At 34.7% G+C, this 18,479-nt stretch overlaps 1 protein-coding gene across 1 annotated transcript in view; it reads left to right on the top strand.

Moving 5' to 3' along the window:
• Tpp2 (tripeptidyl peptidase 2) overlaps window positions 1-18,479 on the top strand; it is a 71,555-nt gene that overhangs the window by 33,018 nt on the left and 20,058 nt on the right. The window contains exons 12-24 of the mRNA XM_028885507.2: window positions 856-971; window positions 1,453-1,621; window positions 2,521-2,678; window positions 3,344-3,420; window positions 5,915-6,021; window positions 7,644-7,798; window positions 9,242-9,358; window positions 9,569-9,669; window positions 10,630-10,726; window positions 11,716-11,853; window positions 13,170-13,414; window positions 13,632-13,710; window positions 15,665-15,703. Coding sequence (XP_028741340.1) covers window positions 856-971; window positions 1,453-1,621; window positions 2,521-2,678; window positions 3,344-3,420; window positions 5,915-6,021; window positions 7,644-7,798; window positions 9,242-9,358; window positions 9,569-9,669; window positions 10,630-10,726; window positions 11,716-11,853; window positions 13,170-13,414; window positions 13,632-13,710; window positions 15,665-15,703 — 1,598 coding nt within the window. The remainder of the gene's footprint in view (window positions 1-855; window positions 972-1,452; window positions 1,622-2,520; window positions 2,679-3,343; window positions 3,421-5,914; window positions 6,022-7,643; window positions 7,799-9,241; window positions 9,359-9,568; window positions 9,670-10,629; window positions 10,727-11,715; window positions 11,854-13,169; window positions 13,415-13,631; window positions 13,711-15,664; window positions 15,704-18,479) is intronic.

Genomic DNA, 18,479 nt, shown 5'->3' with positions numbered 1-18,479 from the left:
CAGGGTGAGTCAGACCTCAGAACAGATCTTGGTCTCTACTCATTTGTAGTCCTTCAAACTCACCAAACATTTCAAGGTTGCATGTCTTCTCTGAATATTCAGCTCTTTACTGCAAATCCTTTCTGCCATGGTTTGGATCTGAAAACTCATATGTACTATAAGAGTCAACTCATCTACTGCTCTTTTGGATTTTCATGGACACAATTATAGCTTCTTTAGTTTATATCATAGACTACCTATTTGTTTTGTTTGCCTATTACAATATTTTATTGGTAACATGTTTGATGAGTTCTGGGAGGACAAAAATAGTATAGTATTCATCCCTTAATAGTGAATAATAGCTTGGCAGATTGTTGGCCATAGCTTTCTACATTTGAAATCTGGCTATTCACTGGAATCACCTGGTACCTAGTCATTAAAGATTCTGAGCTGTAGTGAGACCTGTCTGGTGTTTTTTATTTAGTTTGCTTAAGTTCCACTGGTGATTGTAACATATAATCTGGTTGAAAATTGCTGTTACCAACCATAGTGCTGAACCTACAGTATTTTAAGGAAAATGCCATTTGAATGCCCCTTAGATGTCTGCTTGGTACATCTATTTCATATGTATGTAACCTGCATTGATGTGACTGCAGATTGGCCTGCAGTGAATTTTTCTCTGAATAAAGGTATTTATGCGATGAAAGGAATTTAAATCAACTATTTAGTTAGTTTTTAAGAAAATATTCAGAAGTGTTTAAAACATTAAAAGAAGACATAGCAGAAGAAGGTACATGTTATCATCTTGGTGAAGGGGGATATTTCAACTAGTGACTTCATTTCCATTAATTTCTTGGTTTTGTTTTTTAATTTTAGGTCTGAAAGCAAATAACGTTGACTATACTGTTCACTCAGTCAGAAGAGCTCTAGAAAATACTGCAATAAAAGCTGACAACATAGAAGTATTTGCTCAAGGACATGGAATTATTCAGGTATTGTTGTCTATGTACACAATAATGATAAAGCATCAAGATGATGCTGTAAAGTTTGGTTTTTGATGGTGATTCAGCCTGTCTAAACTATAGACTTGGCCATTATAGAACTATTAGCAATAATGGTAAAAAGATACTTTGTAGGTAAAAGAGTAGCTGCACTAAAATAAAGAAACCCTGAGGGCATGTAGAGATTGGAAATTCAAAGTGGTAAAAGTAAGCATTGGTCAAGCATAAGTTAGTGAGTGGCCTTGAATCATGTGAAAACAACTGTAAATGTAGACTGAAGTGGAGGGTCATCAAGTCATGATTAAAATGGTATTTTGTTTTAAAGCATAGGTTTGCCACCTTAGCTGTGGTGATTAGTTTAGAGAAGTGAATATAGAGGTTAGCTTTGCTACAGCTAAAATTAAATTTATTCATAATTTGTAATAAAATATTTTTCTTGACCATTTACATTTCACCATTTATATTCTTTTAGGTTGACAAAGCCTATGACTACCTCATTCAGAATACATCATTTGCTAACAGATTAGGTTTTACAGTTACAGTTGGAAATAACCGTGGCATCTACCTCCGAGATCCTGTTCAGGTGGCTGCTCCTTCAGATCATGGTGTTGGCATTGAACCTGTATTTCCAGAGAATACAGGTAAGTAGTAGGCTGGCAATAAGCAGAAGCGTTCATATTAGTGGCTTAAATGAATGGTAACTAAAAGAAGAATGCTGCTTGTCTAATGCTCTAAAGCAGTGATTCTCAACCTTCTTAATGCCACGACACTTTGATACAGTTCCTCATGTTGTGGTAAACCCCAACCATAAAATTTCAACTTCATAACTAATTTTCCTATTGTTAAGAATTGTAAAGTAAATGTCTATTTTCTAATGGTCTTAGCTGACCCAAGGGGGTTTTGACTCACAGGTTGAGAGCCACTACTCTAAGGAGAAGTTACAAATTAATAAATGGTTATTTTAAAGCTTAAAAGATTTGATGGAAAATGTTAATTAGGGATCCCAGTACCATGACAGTTCAGGCAGCCTCATGACTATGAAGAAAACAGTGGACCCAGGCCTTCAGTGGCCCAAAGTTTTATTAAATTTGTAATAAAATTACAGATTCTTTTTCTGCCTATATCTCATTCCTTCAGTAGAAGACAGAACTTTGGGTTAGTGTTAGAAATAGAAGCAGCTGGGGGGCAGGGGCATACAGACACTGTAGCACAGTTGGGTATAATTAAAACTGTCATTGTATATCTGACAGTTTATTTTTGTTGGATGCTTCTCTTTGCATGCAGTAATATAAAATATCCACTAACCTGTTTTTAAGACTTAGCAGTGTTGAATGAAAATGCATATGAATCACACAAGGATACTAAAATATAAAGAAGATTCTGTGCTTTTATTTTGGATGTCATGGTTAATGCACTGTACAGCTGACCAAACTAAGTTGCTAAATTTTCTTGACAGAACATAGAACTTTTAAAATGGTTCTAGGAAAAGGGGGAAATGTTGATTTTAATTTTTTCTTTTTTCTTTTTTTCTAAATGCCAGAAAACTCTGAAAAAATATCCCTTCAGCTTCATTTAGCTTTGACTTCAAATTCGTCTTGGGTTCAGTGCCCCAGCCATCTGGAGCTCATGAATCAGTGTCGGCACATAAACATACGTGTGGATCCCAGGGGCTTAAGAGAAGGGTTGCATTATACAGAGGTATTGTCATATCTTTTTTTTTTTCTTTACTCTTTGAAATGTTTTAAGAGGTAAAAGTGAACCCTGGTGTGTTTTCTTTCTCATTAAAAAACAGCCATATACCTTTTCACTCGCCAGATGTTCTAGCTTTTCTATATCCATTTAAGCAATTAGATATATAGTGTTGCATCTTTCTGTGAAGAAGGCTGGTGGAAGACATAGATAGCAAAGCCTTTTTGATCAGGCTTCTCTGCTTTGTTAATTATACAATGTAGCTAAACCTGTATTGTAGTTAGCTATACTACTTAGACAAACTGTAGTTGGCTTTATTATTTAAACAAAACATTTGTTAAACATGGTAGCTGTAAGTAAACACAGTGTCATAACATCTTTCTACCTCCAAAAGTATTTATAATACTAGTTTCAGATTGTAGTAGAAAGTAATTAAAATAATTTTTTTCTTTTTAATATGATGCCTTATTGTCCATTAGCCTCAGTCATGGTTTGCTATGTGATTATTTGTACTTTGTGTTATTATGTGAACTAATGTCAATAATCTGGTATTGAATTACTTGTAGGACCTTTAAATTTTAAGATTAAATTATTCTGAGCTTATATTACACCTTTTATTTCCTTTTTTGCAACTTTGTTCATGGATGCTGAAACTTGACCATTCTTTCTTCAAGGTATGTGGATATGATATAGCATCCCCCAATGCAGGTCCTCTATTCAGAGTTCCAATCACCGCAGTTATAGCAGCAAAGTAAGTAAGATGTTTAGTTTACTATTACATATAAATTGTTAATGCCTATGTGTGATATAGTATAGACTTTTGGAGGAGTAATAGCCCAGAAGTCAATGACCAAAAAGATTATTAAGACAGAAGCAGGTAATCAGGTTCTGCACCTAGCTAGCATTACAGATGGCATGTAATTAGCTATGCTGTTTTTACTAATTATGAGTAGTCAAGGACCCATGGCATCTGCTCACCCTCCACTGAAATGTCTTTACCCAGACTACCAATGAATTCTTATTGCCAAATTGAGGCCTCCTTGGTTTTACCCCATTTCTTTATTACTCAGTAGTGATTCTTCATCCTCTTCCACTCACTCTGCTTTACTTTCCTATGTCTGGTTATGCTCTTCTGAGTTATTATGCTTTTCTAGTTACTTTTTGTAACAAGTCTTTTTCTGTTTCACCAGCTAGCTCCCAAGTAATGACATGGAGACTTATTATTAATTTTGAAAGCATGGCCTTAACTTAGGCTTGTTCCCAACCAGCTCTTGTAACTTAAATTAACTCATTTATATAAATCTACGTTCTATCATGTGGTATTACCTCTCTTCCACCTTGTACTTTCTGTTTCCTCTCCTGGCATCTCCTGTGTGCCTGGATTCTCCTCCTCTTCTTTTCTCTCCCTGGAAATCCTGCCTATACTTCCTGACTAGCTATTGGCTGTTCAGCTTTTTATTACACCAAGCACAGCAAATACAACTTCACACAGTGTACAAATATCCTACAACTTTCTGTTTCCAGAATTATTCTTTCACCCTTCCTAGAATCAGGAATTCAGCTTTGATAACATCACTTCGTGCTTCAAACATTAAGGATCAGGTTTGTGTTCCTTGGAAAGCCCACAATAACAACTCACAATTATAGTCCCAGATAGCTTCCTGTCACTGACTATACCAAATTACACATTTTAGCCAGCTTCCTGCCCTGACACTCCTGGTTTCCTCAGTTTTCATGCATTTGTACTATTGGTTCCTTTGCCTCATTTGCCTCTCTTAAATAACCAGACTTAATTCTGGGCATCTTAGGTGAAAGTAGTTTCTTCTCTCTGCACATAAACACTTTTTACAAGCTCCTAGACAGTCTTTGACTGATGTATTCCAATTTCTTTAATTTATACTATTTGATTGAGAGTCCTCTGGGGATAGAAACTGTATCTTAAACATTCTAAATTAATAGCTTTTGGGGGGTTGTTTGAGTTAATTATGTCATAGGCCTCAGACAATGAGGTTTATAGCATTAAATTAAGGAGATTAAATTTAAAACATGCCGTGAACATGGGAAAATTGCATCATAGTTAAATTTTCCATTATATATTTTGTATAAGTCCAGTGGGAATTTAGACAGGACTTTCTTCTTTTTAATTTTATTTAAATAACATTTTTTTTTTCATTTATTTTACATCCTGGCTGAAATTTCCCCCTCCCTCCTCTCCTCCCTTCCCATCTACCCTTCTCACTTTCTCCTTCTCCTCTGTCTCCATTCAGAAAGGGGCAGGCCTCCCATGGGCTTGAGCGAAGCATAGCACATCAAGTTGAGGCAGGACTGAGCTTCTCCCCTAGAGTCAAGGCTGGGCACATTAATCCAGCATGGAGAACAGGCTCCCAAAAGCCAACTAAGTGTCAGGGACAGGTCCTGATCCTGCCACTAGGAATCCCACAAAGAGACCAAGCTACACAACTTAGACAGGACTTCCAATAATATGCAGTTTAGGAAGTTTCCCCAGGCTCACTTTTAGGATCTAAGCCTTCTTCTATTTTCCTCTAACAATTTCTTCATGAAGCTTGCTGTATTAAATGGTTTTTCTCTCATCAGTTTTTAATAGAGCAAAGGGTCATATTTTACTCATTGATATATTTCTAGCTACAAATAACAGTGCCTCATACATAGTAGGAACTCATTTCTTATTTGTAAAATTGAAGACAATGTGACTGCAGCATATATTTAACTTCCAGAACATATAGTTATACATTTAATGCTTATGTTTTTTTGATTTCTTATGAAATTAGTTTGTCTTTGGAGCATTTTGAAACTGTAAGCAGAGGCTTAATTTGTTTCAACTGTACATCTCTAAGACTATTACTGACACACACAAAAAGTTGATTTTAATATTTAGAAATCACTTGTTGAGAATCTGGTAATGAGAAAATCCTGTGAATTTTGTAAACTATTAATCATACAGGAGACATCATAAGCTTTTTACTGTTTCTGTTACAAGATATAAAATAAGTGAGTAGAATCATCTGTGTGCTGCTGTCAGAGGTTATATCTGCTGCTGTGTTATAGTATGAGGTAATATTGTGCTTACTGTTTATCACTGACTTATTGCAAGCCCCAAGGCTTATTTCTAGTGAACTGTACTCTTGTGTATACTCTTGTATAACATCTAGAGTGCCACTGAGTTTATTGTTTGCATGTAACTTTATTTTTAGAGTATCATGTTTAATATTTTTTTTAATTTTCAGAGTAAATGAGTCATCACATTATGACCTAGCCTTTACAGATGTACATTTTAAACCTGGTCAGATTCGAAGACATTTTGTTGAGGTTCCTGAGGGTGCAACCTGGGCTGGTAAGTAAAATTTGACTATGACCTTTTTTTTTTTAAAAAAAATCTATTTGAGAATTTGCACACTGGTAATAATGCACTATTGCTGTGTTGATTTCCTTTTGAGGGTTCTCAGGAGTTACTCCTCTAACTACTATCTTTTTGTATTCTATGTCTATGGTAGGCTGTTAGAGGAAGACTACATCTAAAGGCCTTTTCACCTATGAAATGCCTTCTCCAGACTCTGACTGACTTGTTGAGAAAGAGGTAGCATGAAGTATCTTAACTGATACTGTCCATAAGAATAGATAATTATAAAGTGCTTCCTCTAAGTTAAGGTCACCTTTGTACTCTTAAGAGTTTGGTGTGCTCAGTGACAGAAAGCTATTTGGGGCTATAATTGTGAGTTGTCATTGTGGGCTATTTTCTGGCCAAGTTGTGGCATTGCATAGTACTGCAGTATTTACATACGGCACCTTGGGGTTGTACAGCTCAAGCAAGGCTCTGATACAATTCAGTAAGAGTACTAAAGAGTAAAAACCTTATTCACAGAAATTACTCTTGTGTCTGCCCAGCCTTTGCAGTTTACTCAAAGTCTGTTTTCTTTAATTAAAAAGGAGACAGAAGAAAAAAACTTTTTTAGCGTTAAGTCAGTAAATATAATTTCCTTATGATTTATTTAGTTGGTGTTGAAAACATGCAGGGGTTTGCGTGGAGGTTATTGTTATAAAACATTATTGAATGGTGTAGAATGAACATGTTTCCATATCCTTTCAGTGTTAGATTGCAAAGGTTCTGATGGTTTCTATTTCAGATCATTTAGAATACTGTCATAACACCATGTATGTACTCTTATTCCCCTTTGCCCCCTTGTCTATAAGAACCAAAATGAACTGACCATTGCTTTAGTACTCAAGAATTATAACAAGTGTTCTTTAAATAATATTACCTCATGATTTTGCTTTACCCCTAGCCATGTGGTACAATAAAACTAAGCATGTGTGGTTCTGATGATGATACTTTGAAGAAAAAAGAGGTAAAAGACTAGGAAGAGAATTTAGACATGATAAATAGGGGTTGCTAAAAATATAATCCTTTTACTGGGAATTAATTTGTTTTCATTAAAACGAGAGAAATGTGGGATTTTAAAATCCCTGGTTAGGATAATTATGTGTAGATCCAGAAATAGCTTTGTTCTTTCCTAGTGTCTGAAGTTAGGATTACTGTTCACTTAAGAATGGTTTATTTCTTACAGAATATCATCTGTACATGTACTCTGTTTGTTTTGAGGAAGATTGCAGCTTTCATTTAAAAATACCATTTTAGGAATTAGAGAAAAGCATAGTTAAGAGCACTTGCTGCTCTTCCAGAGAGACCTGGGTTTGATTCCCAGAACCCACATGGAGGCTTCCAGTTCCAGAGTAGCCAATGACCTCTTCAGGCCTCTGCAGGCACCAGATATGCACATGATGTACAGACAAATGTACATGAGAACAAACACCATATACATCAAATTAAAATAAATCTAAAAATAATAAATATTTTATTTTTTATTATTCCCTAAACAGGTAAAAGTTATTTAAAAAATATTTTGTGATCATTTTAATTTTTACCACTTTAACATTTAATTTCTTTCTTCATTTTAGAAGTTACTGTATGTTCATGTTCTTCTGAGGTATCAGCAAAGTTTGTTCTTCATGCAGTACAGCTTGTGAAGCAGAGAGCATATCGAAGTCATGAATTTTATAAGTTTTGTTCCCTTCCAGAAAAGGGAACACTGATAGAAGCCTTTCCTGTCCTGGTATGTTTGACAGGTTAAAATTCAGAGCACTCCCTTTTCCTTTGGTATGGGCTAAGACTTTATAGTTTGTGTCTAGAACATGTTAGAGATTCATATTTTGTTCATGCCTATCAGAGAGGTAGGATGATAGGTCGTTTAATGAAGAGTACTGAAAACCAAGGCTGGAGAGATGGCTTGGGGGTTAAGAGTACTTGCTGCTCTTGTAGAGGACTCTGCTTCAGTTTACAGCACCCACATGGCAGCTTACAACCATCTGTAACTCTAGTTCCAAAGTATCTAATGCCCTCCAACCACCTTGCACTGGGTAAGCACCACATGCAAGCAGAACATTTGTATACATAAAATAAACAATCTTTTTTTTTTTTTTTTTTTTTTTTTTTAAAGAGTACATAAAACCAAGCCAGTTATCATAGTGCTTAACTGTAATCCTAGCATTTGGGAGGCAGAGGTAAGCGGATCTCTAAGGCTGTTGAAGACCAGCCTGATTTACATAGTGCAAATCTATGCCAGTAAATAAAATTTAAACTGTGTTTCAGAAGTTAATTTTACTCCTCTATTCTCTCCTTAAAGTGCTATGATGGAACCCAGGTCTGTGTATCTAAATCAAATGCTCTACAACTGAACTGTACCCCAATCAATATTCATATCTTTTTAATAAAAAGAAAAGTTATAATCTTGTACCATTTTATAATTTGGACCTTCATTTACATTGTTAGCACAAAGTACTGCAGATTGTTTCCTTATGTGAGATTTTTCTATAGTTATCTTACTAATGTCCTCCTGTTGAGAATCTATAAAGTGGTTTGATTTGCAGACAAAACAATTGTCAGATCTCCATTTTTCACCATGTTAGGAATGGCTCGTTCTTCCTTCATGGTTGGTGAATGTGCTTGCTCTGCTTACTCCTTCGGGCTTTCTCTTCCTGGTATCTCCTGTGTCTCTGTTACTTTTATATGGGGCAGTGTTAGCATTATTCATCTCTTTTTTAACTGTACTAGTACAGCAGTGTTAGTATACCCTTTTAAAGTTTTTCTTAGAAGGATGTGACCATACCACTTCAGTTGCCATGTGGCTGTGAAAACAGAATTCATTCATGCCTATTGAGTATGCCTTACAAGTTTTATAATATTCCTTCTCATCATTAATCTTAATTATCTTTAAACTGGTCCTAGGTGTTTTTTTTAATTATTAATTTTCTGTGTGTAGCTTTTATAGCTGTCTTGTATCTTTTATAATTTTAAAAAAGTGTTGGATTATTAATAACTATTTAAATGCCTTACCAATACCCATCTGTGCAATTATAATTTGTTGAACATCTAGCATAAATGATAAAATCTTTAGTTTTCTTGCTGCAAATAAAAATTTTGTTTTAAAACAGGTATTATTTGGTGATATGAAGAAGAATTAGAAAACAAATTCATTCTTTAACATTCTTATTTGCAGGGTGGGAAAGCAATTGAATTTTGTATTGCTCGTTGGTGGGCAAGTCTCAGTGATGTCAATATTGATTATACCATATCATTCCATGGGATAGTGTGTACTGCACCACAATTAAACATTGTAAGTACTATAACATTCACATCATTCTTAGTGTTATTTGTGTTATGAAAAATAATTTCTGTGGTAGATGTAAACCTTTATGGTGAACTAATCAATAAATCTGAATTTATTCATCTATGAGTTTTTAAAATTTTGCATTACATAAACTTATTTTAGATATAATATATTATCTTAAAGTTTGAGAAATTAATTTTTAAATATCTTTTGTAGCATGCATCTGAAGGAATCAATCGTTTTGATGTTCAATCCTCCTTGAAGTATGAAGACCTGGCTCCTTGCATAACTTTGAAGAGCTGGGTCCAAACACTACGGTATCTGTTACTGTCTTAAGAGCTACAAAAGCTGGGTGTTAATGGGATGGATGTGGGGTTTGGGGTTTTTTTTTTTTTTTTTTTTTTTTTCCTAATTTTTATCTATGTGATGCTAGCAATAAAAAAATCAGCCTAGGAATCCTCTGGGGTTTCCAAAAGGTAGCTCAGCATTGCTTTCTACCCTCACTGATTCTATTATCACTAGTGTCACTGTATGTTGACCATTTCACTCCTTGACATACATTAGCAATTGAGGCTAAAGCAGGAGGAGCAAATTCAAGGCTACCGTGGATAAATTAGTGAGACCCTGTCTCTTCTTAACCATAGTGTTCACTTTCCATGCATAGGACCCTCAGTTTAGTCTCAGCTATTACAAAAAGCAAGTTGACAGTGTCCAGTTTTTATTTTGTGAATGCATAGGTCCACTATTTGTAAAAAATTCAATAATGCCAGAAAAATCCCATTGACTGGTAGAAGAAATTTGTCTCCTGGGTGTATGCTATAAACTCCTTGTGGAAGCAGAATCTTCCAATCTTGGTGTTCTGCTACTTGTACCTTGGCAGTGCCATTTACTTAGGGCAAGGACTAGCTATATCTCTGGCATATGATGTGGCCCATACCATGCCTGTGCAGCAGCACCAGTGGGTGAGGGTGGGGGGAGTGTATATATCAGAGCTGTTCTTTGACTCTTGTTGGTAGTCATCACCCAAGTGTTAGAATTTGGCTATGCTAAGTGCTTTTTGGTAATATTTTAAAAATGTTTTTGATGATAAATAGAGTATCTTTGTAATTTTGCAGTGATTAGTCAATTTGGGGTACATATTAATAATTAAAATATTGTGTGGTTTACTGTAAAAGGCAGTTTCAGGAGTGATTTCTCACCTGGCATGTTTAGCTGCTTATTCTGTATCATTAAATGAAGTTTTGAATTAATTCAGTGATGCAGTTGTCTTATTACAGCCCAGTAAATGCAAAAACCAGACCTTTAGGATCAAGAGATGTTTTGCCAAATAATCGCCAACTTTATGAGATGGTTCTGACATACAGCTTTCATCAGGTAAGTGTTTCCTAGTAAAATATACGTGCCCTGTAAACTCCTATTTTAAATACTATGAAATCACAGGTGGATAGACGTGACTTGTCTTTGAGATTTAGTTTTTATTTATAATTTATTGGGATTTTTTTGTTGTTGTTGATATGACAAGTAACAGGAAAAAAAAAAACATAAAGGAAAGAGTTATTACTTTGCCACACTGTTTCAGAGGGTTTAGCTTGTGCTCACTGGGCTGTTTCTGGGCCTGTAGTCAGGCACTACACAATGGCTGCAGGAACATTTAACAGAGGCTGCTCAACTCATAAAGGACAGGAAGCATAGAGGAGGGGACCAGGAACTAAAAATTAGAGCATGCCCCCTGCTACACAACTTCCTCTGAGGCCTTCCCTACCTCCTAGTATTTCAACCATCTCCCAAACAACATAGCATCACCAGCTGGGTACCAAGCATTCACCATATGTGAGAGATACTGTATATCCTGACCACAGTAATTCTCCATCAATAACACCTGTCCTTCTTGCCCCCTGCAAAGAATCAGTAGTGAAAGTAGAATTAGTAGTGAAAGTAATTGAGACCATTATAAATGTTGGATCCAGGGGATTTTTAGAATTGATGAGATTTCAGTTCATGTTATGCTTACTATATTGAAACATAATAAATTTAGTTTTAATGTTAACGAATGATAGATTTCAGTGAATTGTTAGATTCCAGTCTTTATAAAGAAATTAGAGTATATATATATATATGTTAGAACTGTATATATTCATTAAAAATGAGTGTGTGTGTGTGTGTGTGTGTGAATAGCACTAGGTTTGTATTTTTTAAAGTTTACAAAAGTTAATTTGTTTAATGCCAAGATAATAGCTGTCTTATACTCTGAAAAAAAATTGTTTACAAGAATGCATTTTGAATACTTCTTAATGAAACAGTATAATGGTATTATAAATTATATATAAGCCATGTCAAGTATTGTTCCTTTTGTTTTTTAATAGCCCAAAAGTGGAGAAGTCACACCTAGTTGTCCACTTCTTTGTGAATTGTTATATGAGTCAGAATTTGACAGCCAGCTGTGGATTATTTTTGACCAGAACAAAAGACAGATGGGCTCAGGCGATGCCTATCCACATCAGGTATAAGTTGTAAAAAGAATTAATAAATCCCAAATTTTGTGTTAAGGTAAAACATTTGAAAAGTTTTTAAAGATAGCATAATTTTTTGCATTCAATCTTTTTACACCTTTGGAAATCTCTTGTAGTTATTAAGGAACAGACTTGACAACTTTTCTGCCATATACTAGAGGATGTTGCTTACAAACACTGGCCAGGAGAGCATTTTTAGTGGAGGAGAAGGACTGCAGCCTGGACTTTGCATGTGCTCAGCATGCACTCTGCCATGAGATTAGACCTTGTTTGTTGTAGTGTTTCTCCTTCCTACACACTGCTTGTACCTATTTAAATATAGATAGGGAATGAGGTGTATGAGACTATAAAGTGATCCCAGGTCTGAGTGGAACTCTGGGGTTAGTAAGGCGGTAGTTTCAGTTTATTAGTACCTTCAGATCTGAAATTGTATTGAGCATTGAACTACATGCCAGGCACTGTGCTTTCCACTGTCACTGAAGGGGGTGAAAAATCTCTTGACATGTAACTACATGGAAATTTCATCTCTAGTTGCAATTGTATTTGAAAAAAAAAATGAGTTATTTTTCCTGAAATGCTGTGGGTTTTTTGTTTATTTGTTTGTTTTGTTTTTTGCTGAATAATGAAAATCATTTATGAAAGTTTTTGCATTTGGTCATTTAAGGAGTGATCCCAGTTTTATCCCCTCAAGCAAGCAGCAGTCTCATCGCTATAAAGTGGAATGTTGCAAGGCATACTTGAGTTACCTTTTCCATCTCAGAAGACACTGCTTCTGCAGAGTATAGCATTCCTATTCCATGAGCATGTTAGCAAGGTCGAATGTAGTAGTTTTGTATTCCTTGATCTGCACTGGCTCCCTGTTTTCTCTGCTTGTCAGAAACTGTGTGTGACACTTCACAGTTAAAATTTAAAATTTACATACATTTGAATGTTTATTTTAGAAAATATATAAAAACTCAGTTTGACTTTTTGATTATTACTTCATGTTTCTAATGACCCATGAACAAAAATGTTGCATTTCTTTTCATGTATATTGATTATGTGAGTGTGTGGATATCCTATGGTGGAAAGAATGAGAACATTGGGGTCAGACCTTACTTGAACTCCTTCATTCTTTACTCTCTCTGTATCTCTGAGCAAGCCAGTTGATATTCCTGATCCTGCCTGCTCACTAGCACCCTAGGCATTTTGTGTATAGATAATGTCTCACACCTTGTATACATTCTGTAAATGGAACTGTCTCTTTTATCCTTTTATTGTTATTTTATTGAACTAAACTTACTTTTTCCAAATGTTTTCTTTTTTAGTATTCTTTGAAACTGGAGAAAGGAGATTATACAATTCGACTGCAGATTCGTCATGAACAAATCAGTGATTTGGATCGTCTTAAAGATCTTCCGTTTATTGTTTCTCATAGGTTATCTAATACCTTGAGCTTAGATATTCATGAAAATCATAGCCTTGCACTTCTAGGAAAGAAGAAATCAAGCAGTTTGACATTACCACCCAAATATAACCAGCCATTCTTTGTTACTTCCTTACCTGATGATAAGTAAGTGATAATGTTGATGAATGACATTATGGTTCATATATTAGTCTAAATTTATAATTTGCTATCATTTTAGTCTGAAGTTATTTCTCAGTCTTATTTTTGAAAATTTAGACATAGGATATATTTCAGTATGGAATTACTTTGATGGTTTTCCTCTAAGTATTTTTGTGAAACTTTTTCTTTTGTTACTTTTTTCCCTTTTTAATTCTCTCATTAGAATACCTAAGGGGGCAGGACCCGGATGCTACCTTGCAGGCTCCTTGACATTGTCAAAGACTGAGCTTGGAAAGAAAGCTGTAAGTACTAGTGTTTTTACACTGAAAGTACCTGTTTAAAATTTCCATCCTTTTGAAGATGGGCTTTAAATGCATGGTTCAGATGGGTAAAAGAGACACCAGGGAGGGCACAGGGTAATTGTTGTTTTTCTTTTTCTTGACCTATTAGTAATATTTGGTGTCTTTTTAAATGTGTCATTGAAAAATAGTTTATGTTCTTTTCCACAAGCCTGTACCTCATGTCCTGAACCTGTCCTGACTCAGTACCTAATCTTCTTGAGATCCCAATCATAATTGGCGGAAATAAATGGGATATGTAAAGTTACAACATACCCTAGAATTTCAATCAACATATTGTAGATATTGGAATGAGTCAGTTTCTCTTTAACTGTTTATAAAAACCAGTCTGAAGAATTTTTACTAATAGATACTAGCTTTCACATTTGTGAAAACTTGTTGAGACCTTGTATAATTATGTGGATAGATGTAAGATATTTCTTTTGGCATTGTGTTTATAGTTTATAGAAAAAGATGCTTTTTGTTTCTAATTTAAAGATAACTTATTACAGCCTTACAGGCATTTGTTTCAGGTTTTTCCATCTGTTTTCATTACAGATTTGTTACATAGAATGGTGTTTCTGTGGATCTTTCACCCTTTATCACAGGTCATTTCATTGTAATACCAGTCAGGGTTGTCATTCTCACATCTTTGCATTTCTCATAAGAATTAGTTCACACAAAACTATGCAAGTATGCTTAACCTAATACTGAGATCTGTAAATGCTGTTGTCAGAATGAGCTCATCTCATTTATCTTGAAATTTATTTTTATTGCTTGTCATTGTTCAATCAAGGTCATATATTCACAGCCATTGAAGCATAATTTGGGGATTTTATGCTTAGAAAAAGTTGTTTACCTTAACATTTCTCAGGATGCATTTCAGTCTGTACTCCTTACTATACATACATACCTCAGTGTCATTTGAAGTAAATCAGCACTTGATACTGGACTTTGTTCTTGAACTGATTCAAGAAATCCTCATAACCAGGCATGGTGGTGCATGCCTTTAATCCCGGCACTCAGGAGGCAGAGACAGGTGGATCTCTGGGTTTAAGGCTAGCCTGGTCTACAAAGTGAGTTTTAGGAAAACCAGGGCTACACAGAAAAACCCTGTCTTGACAAAAGGGAAAAGAAATAAAAAAAAAAATAAATCCTCAGATCCTTTTGTAGATTTACCTACATAGCTCCTTCTGTGGGACTGCAACTGATTTTTTTGACCAAGATGATAGATAGCTCATCTCAGAAGTTCACTTCTCATGGAAAGTGTTACAGAAAAGAATTACTGACAGAACTTTCTTACAATTCAGAAAATAGTACTTCCTGACTGTACTGTTAGAGACAACTATAGTTAGAAAAGTCGTTTATAAGAAGACAGCAGTAATCTAAAGTTATTGAGTTAGTATAATGCCATTGAAATTTTCATTTAAACTTTCTTCAGCAGTTTTATACTTCTTACATTTTGGTAGTTGGAAAGGAAGTGTGATTTTACTTCACTTTGCCTTTCATTGTAACCCTGAGTGTTGTGGGCTTTTGTTTTGTTTTTAAAGAATGCCATAGGCTTATGTAATGGTTATGACCTCCTGTATACAATCAGATTCTGCAGACTGTCAGCTAAACTTAAATGTTTTTTTTTTAATGTTTTAATGCTTATGGAATTTGATCACTAAATATTTTAAATAAAAAGCTGAAAAGGTTTGCCTTAAAATGGCATATTTGAGCAAATTTTTATTTTTAAAAATTGGTATGGCAGTGTTGCTTTCTTTAAAGCATGCCATTTTCGTCACAGATCTGACCCTCTGAGTACTGTGACACATACAAATGGAATGTTAAATTGGAAGAAAGTTAGGCAGAGGTGGTATCTCCATCCTGTGTAGATTATGCATGTTTTCTTACAGAATGTCGTTCTAACTCCCAGGGGCAGTCTGCAGCAAAACGACAAGGAAAATTTAAAAAGGTACTGATTGTCAGTTCTTAAAAACGATGTCTTAAAGCCTTATTTACATAGTAGTTAAACTTTTTTTCTCTCACTATTATAAATCTTTATTTTTGAAGAATCTCTCCCTTAGTTTCCTTTCTTTACATTCTGCAGTATAGTTCTGTGAGTTAATACCTATGAGCAGTATTGGCATAATGCCTTTCTATAAAAGGTTTTTCAAGCCATAACCCCTATTTTTCCAATGGTATGGACAATTTTTGTTACTTCTCATTTCTTGCTATAGATAAGATGTCAAATTGAAAAAAATGAATATGATAATATAGCAGTAGAGAGCAAAGTAATTAATTATTTTTAAAATCTAGTGCTGGCAAGATGGTAAAGGTACCTGCTGACAAATCTGACAGCCTAAGTCTAATCTCTAGGACTCCCATGATGGAAAGAGTTGTCATCTGACCTCTGTATGTGTACCATGGCACTTGCCTGTACACACACACACACACACACACACACACACACACACATACACACGTAATAAATATTTTTAAATGTTAAAAAAAACCTATTAAAATCTAAAAGCCATTTTTAAAAAGATGGTTTTGTTGATAAACTAGTCCCTGCTCTTACATCTATCCTAGTTATGGAAGGACAGATACAAAAACGAGTGGTGGAAATGACTTTTAAGTCAAGTCCATAATAAAAATACAGACAGATTTGATGCTCTGAATGGTTCTGCTTGGGTTCCTTTAGCATATGAGAGTCTATGTTGACTGCTGGAGCCACATTTACTTAGAGAAGGTCTCTATTCCAAGTACAGAGAAAGGGACACATTTGAGGAAGAGCCACTGATATATTTAGCATTTTAGTGATCTCTTCAAGTAAGAGTTAGTACAGTGAGAGAATCAGTTGTGTTTCAAAGTACTGAAATGTCTTCCAGAATGTCCTTGCAGTATATTGATAGGATAAGCCCTAATGCACCATGAAGAATTTTCTAGTTAAGGAACTGAAGACCAGTATTTCTCAAATAGATGTTTTGACTCATTTGGGCAACATCTAAACATGTTTAATAAATCATAACCCAGCATTTAAAAAATCTTATGTATTGATGTGTGCTTCTTTGAGTTGCCATGAAGCTTGAAAAGTTTTCCTGGGAACTCACTAAAATAGGAAGCATGTATCAACAAGGGTTTAAGCATTGCTTTTCTTCCACTTGTATTTTTTAGTTGGTCTGCAGAGTTTTTTTGGGCTAAGGTTGTGCAAGGTATGATAAATGATACTAAAGAATGACATTATTATTGCTGGAGGCTGAATAAAGCTTGAGTAACAGATTTGGGAACTAGTTACTTCTGTCCCTTCCTATCAGTACAAGTACATGCCACATTACAGCTCTTGTATAAAAGACAAATATAAAGTTACAAAAAGAAATACTTACACATATAATGTAAAATAATTACTTTAATAAATCACAAATGGCATCAACGATACTCATCTTTAAAATAGTTGAACTTGTATAAAGCCTTTAATTTAATAGCTAAATTAGGACATTAAGCACTAAAGAAATTGGGTCTTTTGAACCATATCTAAATGATGCTGTGTTATGCTGCTTACTGAGCAGTTATTGATTTTATGGGTAACATTAAGTTTCTGAAAAATATTCTTCAGTTTGACACTATTAAAAAACTTTGAGGATAGCTTAGAAAAAATTTTTTTCAACTTTAATACTAAGTTTCTCCTAATGAGAACTCTTTATAACTTTTCTACTATGGATATTCTTCTTCACTATCTTTTATAAAACATAATCACAATTATTTGTGATTTAAGGTACAAAATCATTACTACTAAATTAACCCTACAAGGTGAATTGAGTCACTTAAGTGAGTGAAGCCGGGCAGTGGTGGCACATGCCTTTAATCCCAGCACTCGGGAGGCAGAGCCAGGCGGATCTCTGTGAGTTTGAGGACAGCCTGGTCTACAGAGTGAGATACAGGACAGCCACCAAAACTACACAGAGAAACCCTGTCTCAAAAAACCAAAAAAAAAAAAAAAGTGAGTTGAAAAAAGATACTTATTAAAAAAATATGATCATAGTGACTCAAATTAAAATAACTCCATTTTCCTTTTGATTGGGGTTTTAAATAAAGTACTACATTTATAATCTTAATAATAGAAAAATCTTGTCATGAAGTATTTTATAGGGTTTTACTAACATTTTAATTGTACTGGTTATTGTTTTTTTTCTAAGATCATAAACTTTTCTATTCTTAGACTTTTAGTGATAGTTTAAGTTTGCTGTAATAGGATTTCTTATTTTTATAAGTGTTGCTTATTGTACATTAGCATATATTCATATTAAATTCTATTTTCTGTCTTCTGTACTAAAATAGTAATAGCAAATGCCTTATCTTTGAAATTCAGAGGAGAAATTGCCTTCTGAAACAGGTTTATCTACCTGGAAGTGTTTCCCTCTTTCTAGCTTGGGAAGCTAAAAGGGTACACATTACTGTTAGACTGAATCAGACTGTCAGGCAAGTGTTGATCTACAGTCTGTGTAGCACACAGAAAAACTTGGTTGTATGAAGAACTTGATTCTAAAGGCAATATAACCATATTTACATAAGTAAATGTTGGAGACTCCTTTTATCCTTACTTCTTAGACAGTTGTACTAAACACTTGATACTGAAGCTGTTTGTATGAAAATTTGATGCTGGCATTTTGGTTCAGGTTTTTCAAATAATTTTTTGCTTTATCTGGGGCAATGCCCACCCAGGAAAATGACCTGCAAGCAGTGGAGAAGAA

The sequence above is a fragment of the Peromyscus leucopus genome, chromosome 13 (assembly GCF_004664715.2).
Source record: "Peromyscus leucopus breed LL Stock chromosome 13, UCI_PerLeu_2.1, whole genome shotgun sequence".
NCBI classification, from domain to species: Eukaryota; Metazoa; Chordata; class Mammalia; order Rodentia; family Cricetidae; genus Peromyscus; species Peromyscus leucopus.
This window is presented reverse-complemented; position numbering and strand designations above follow the sequence as displayed.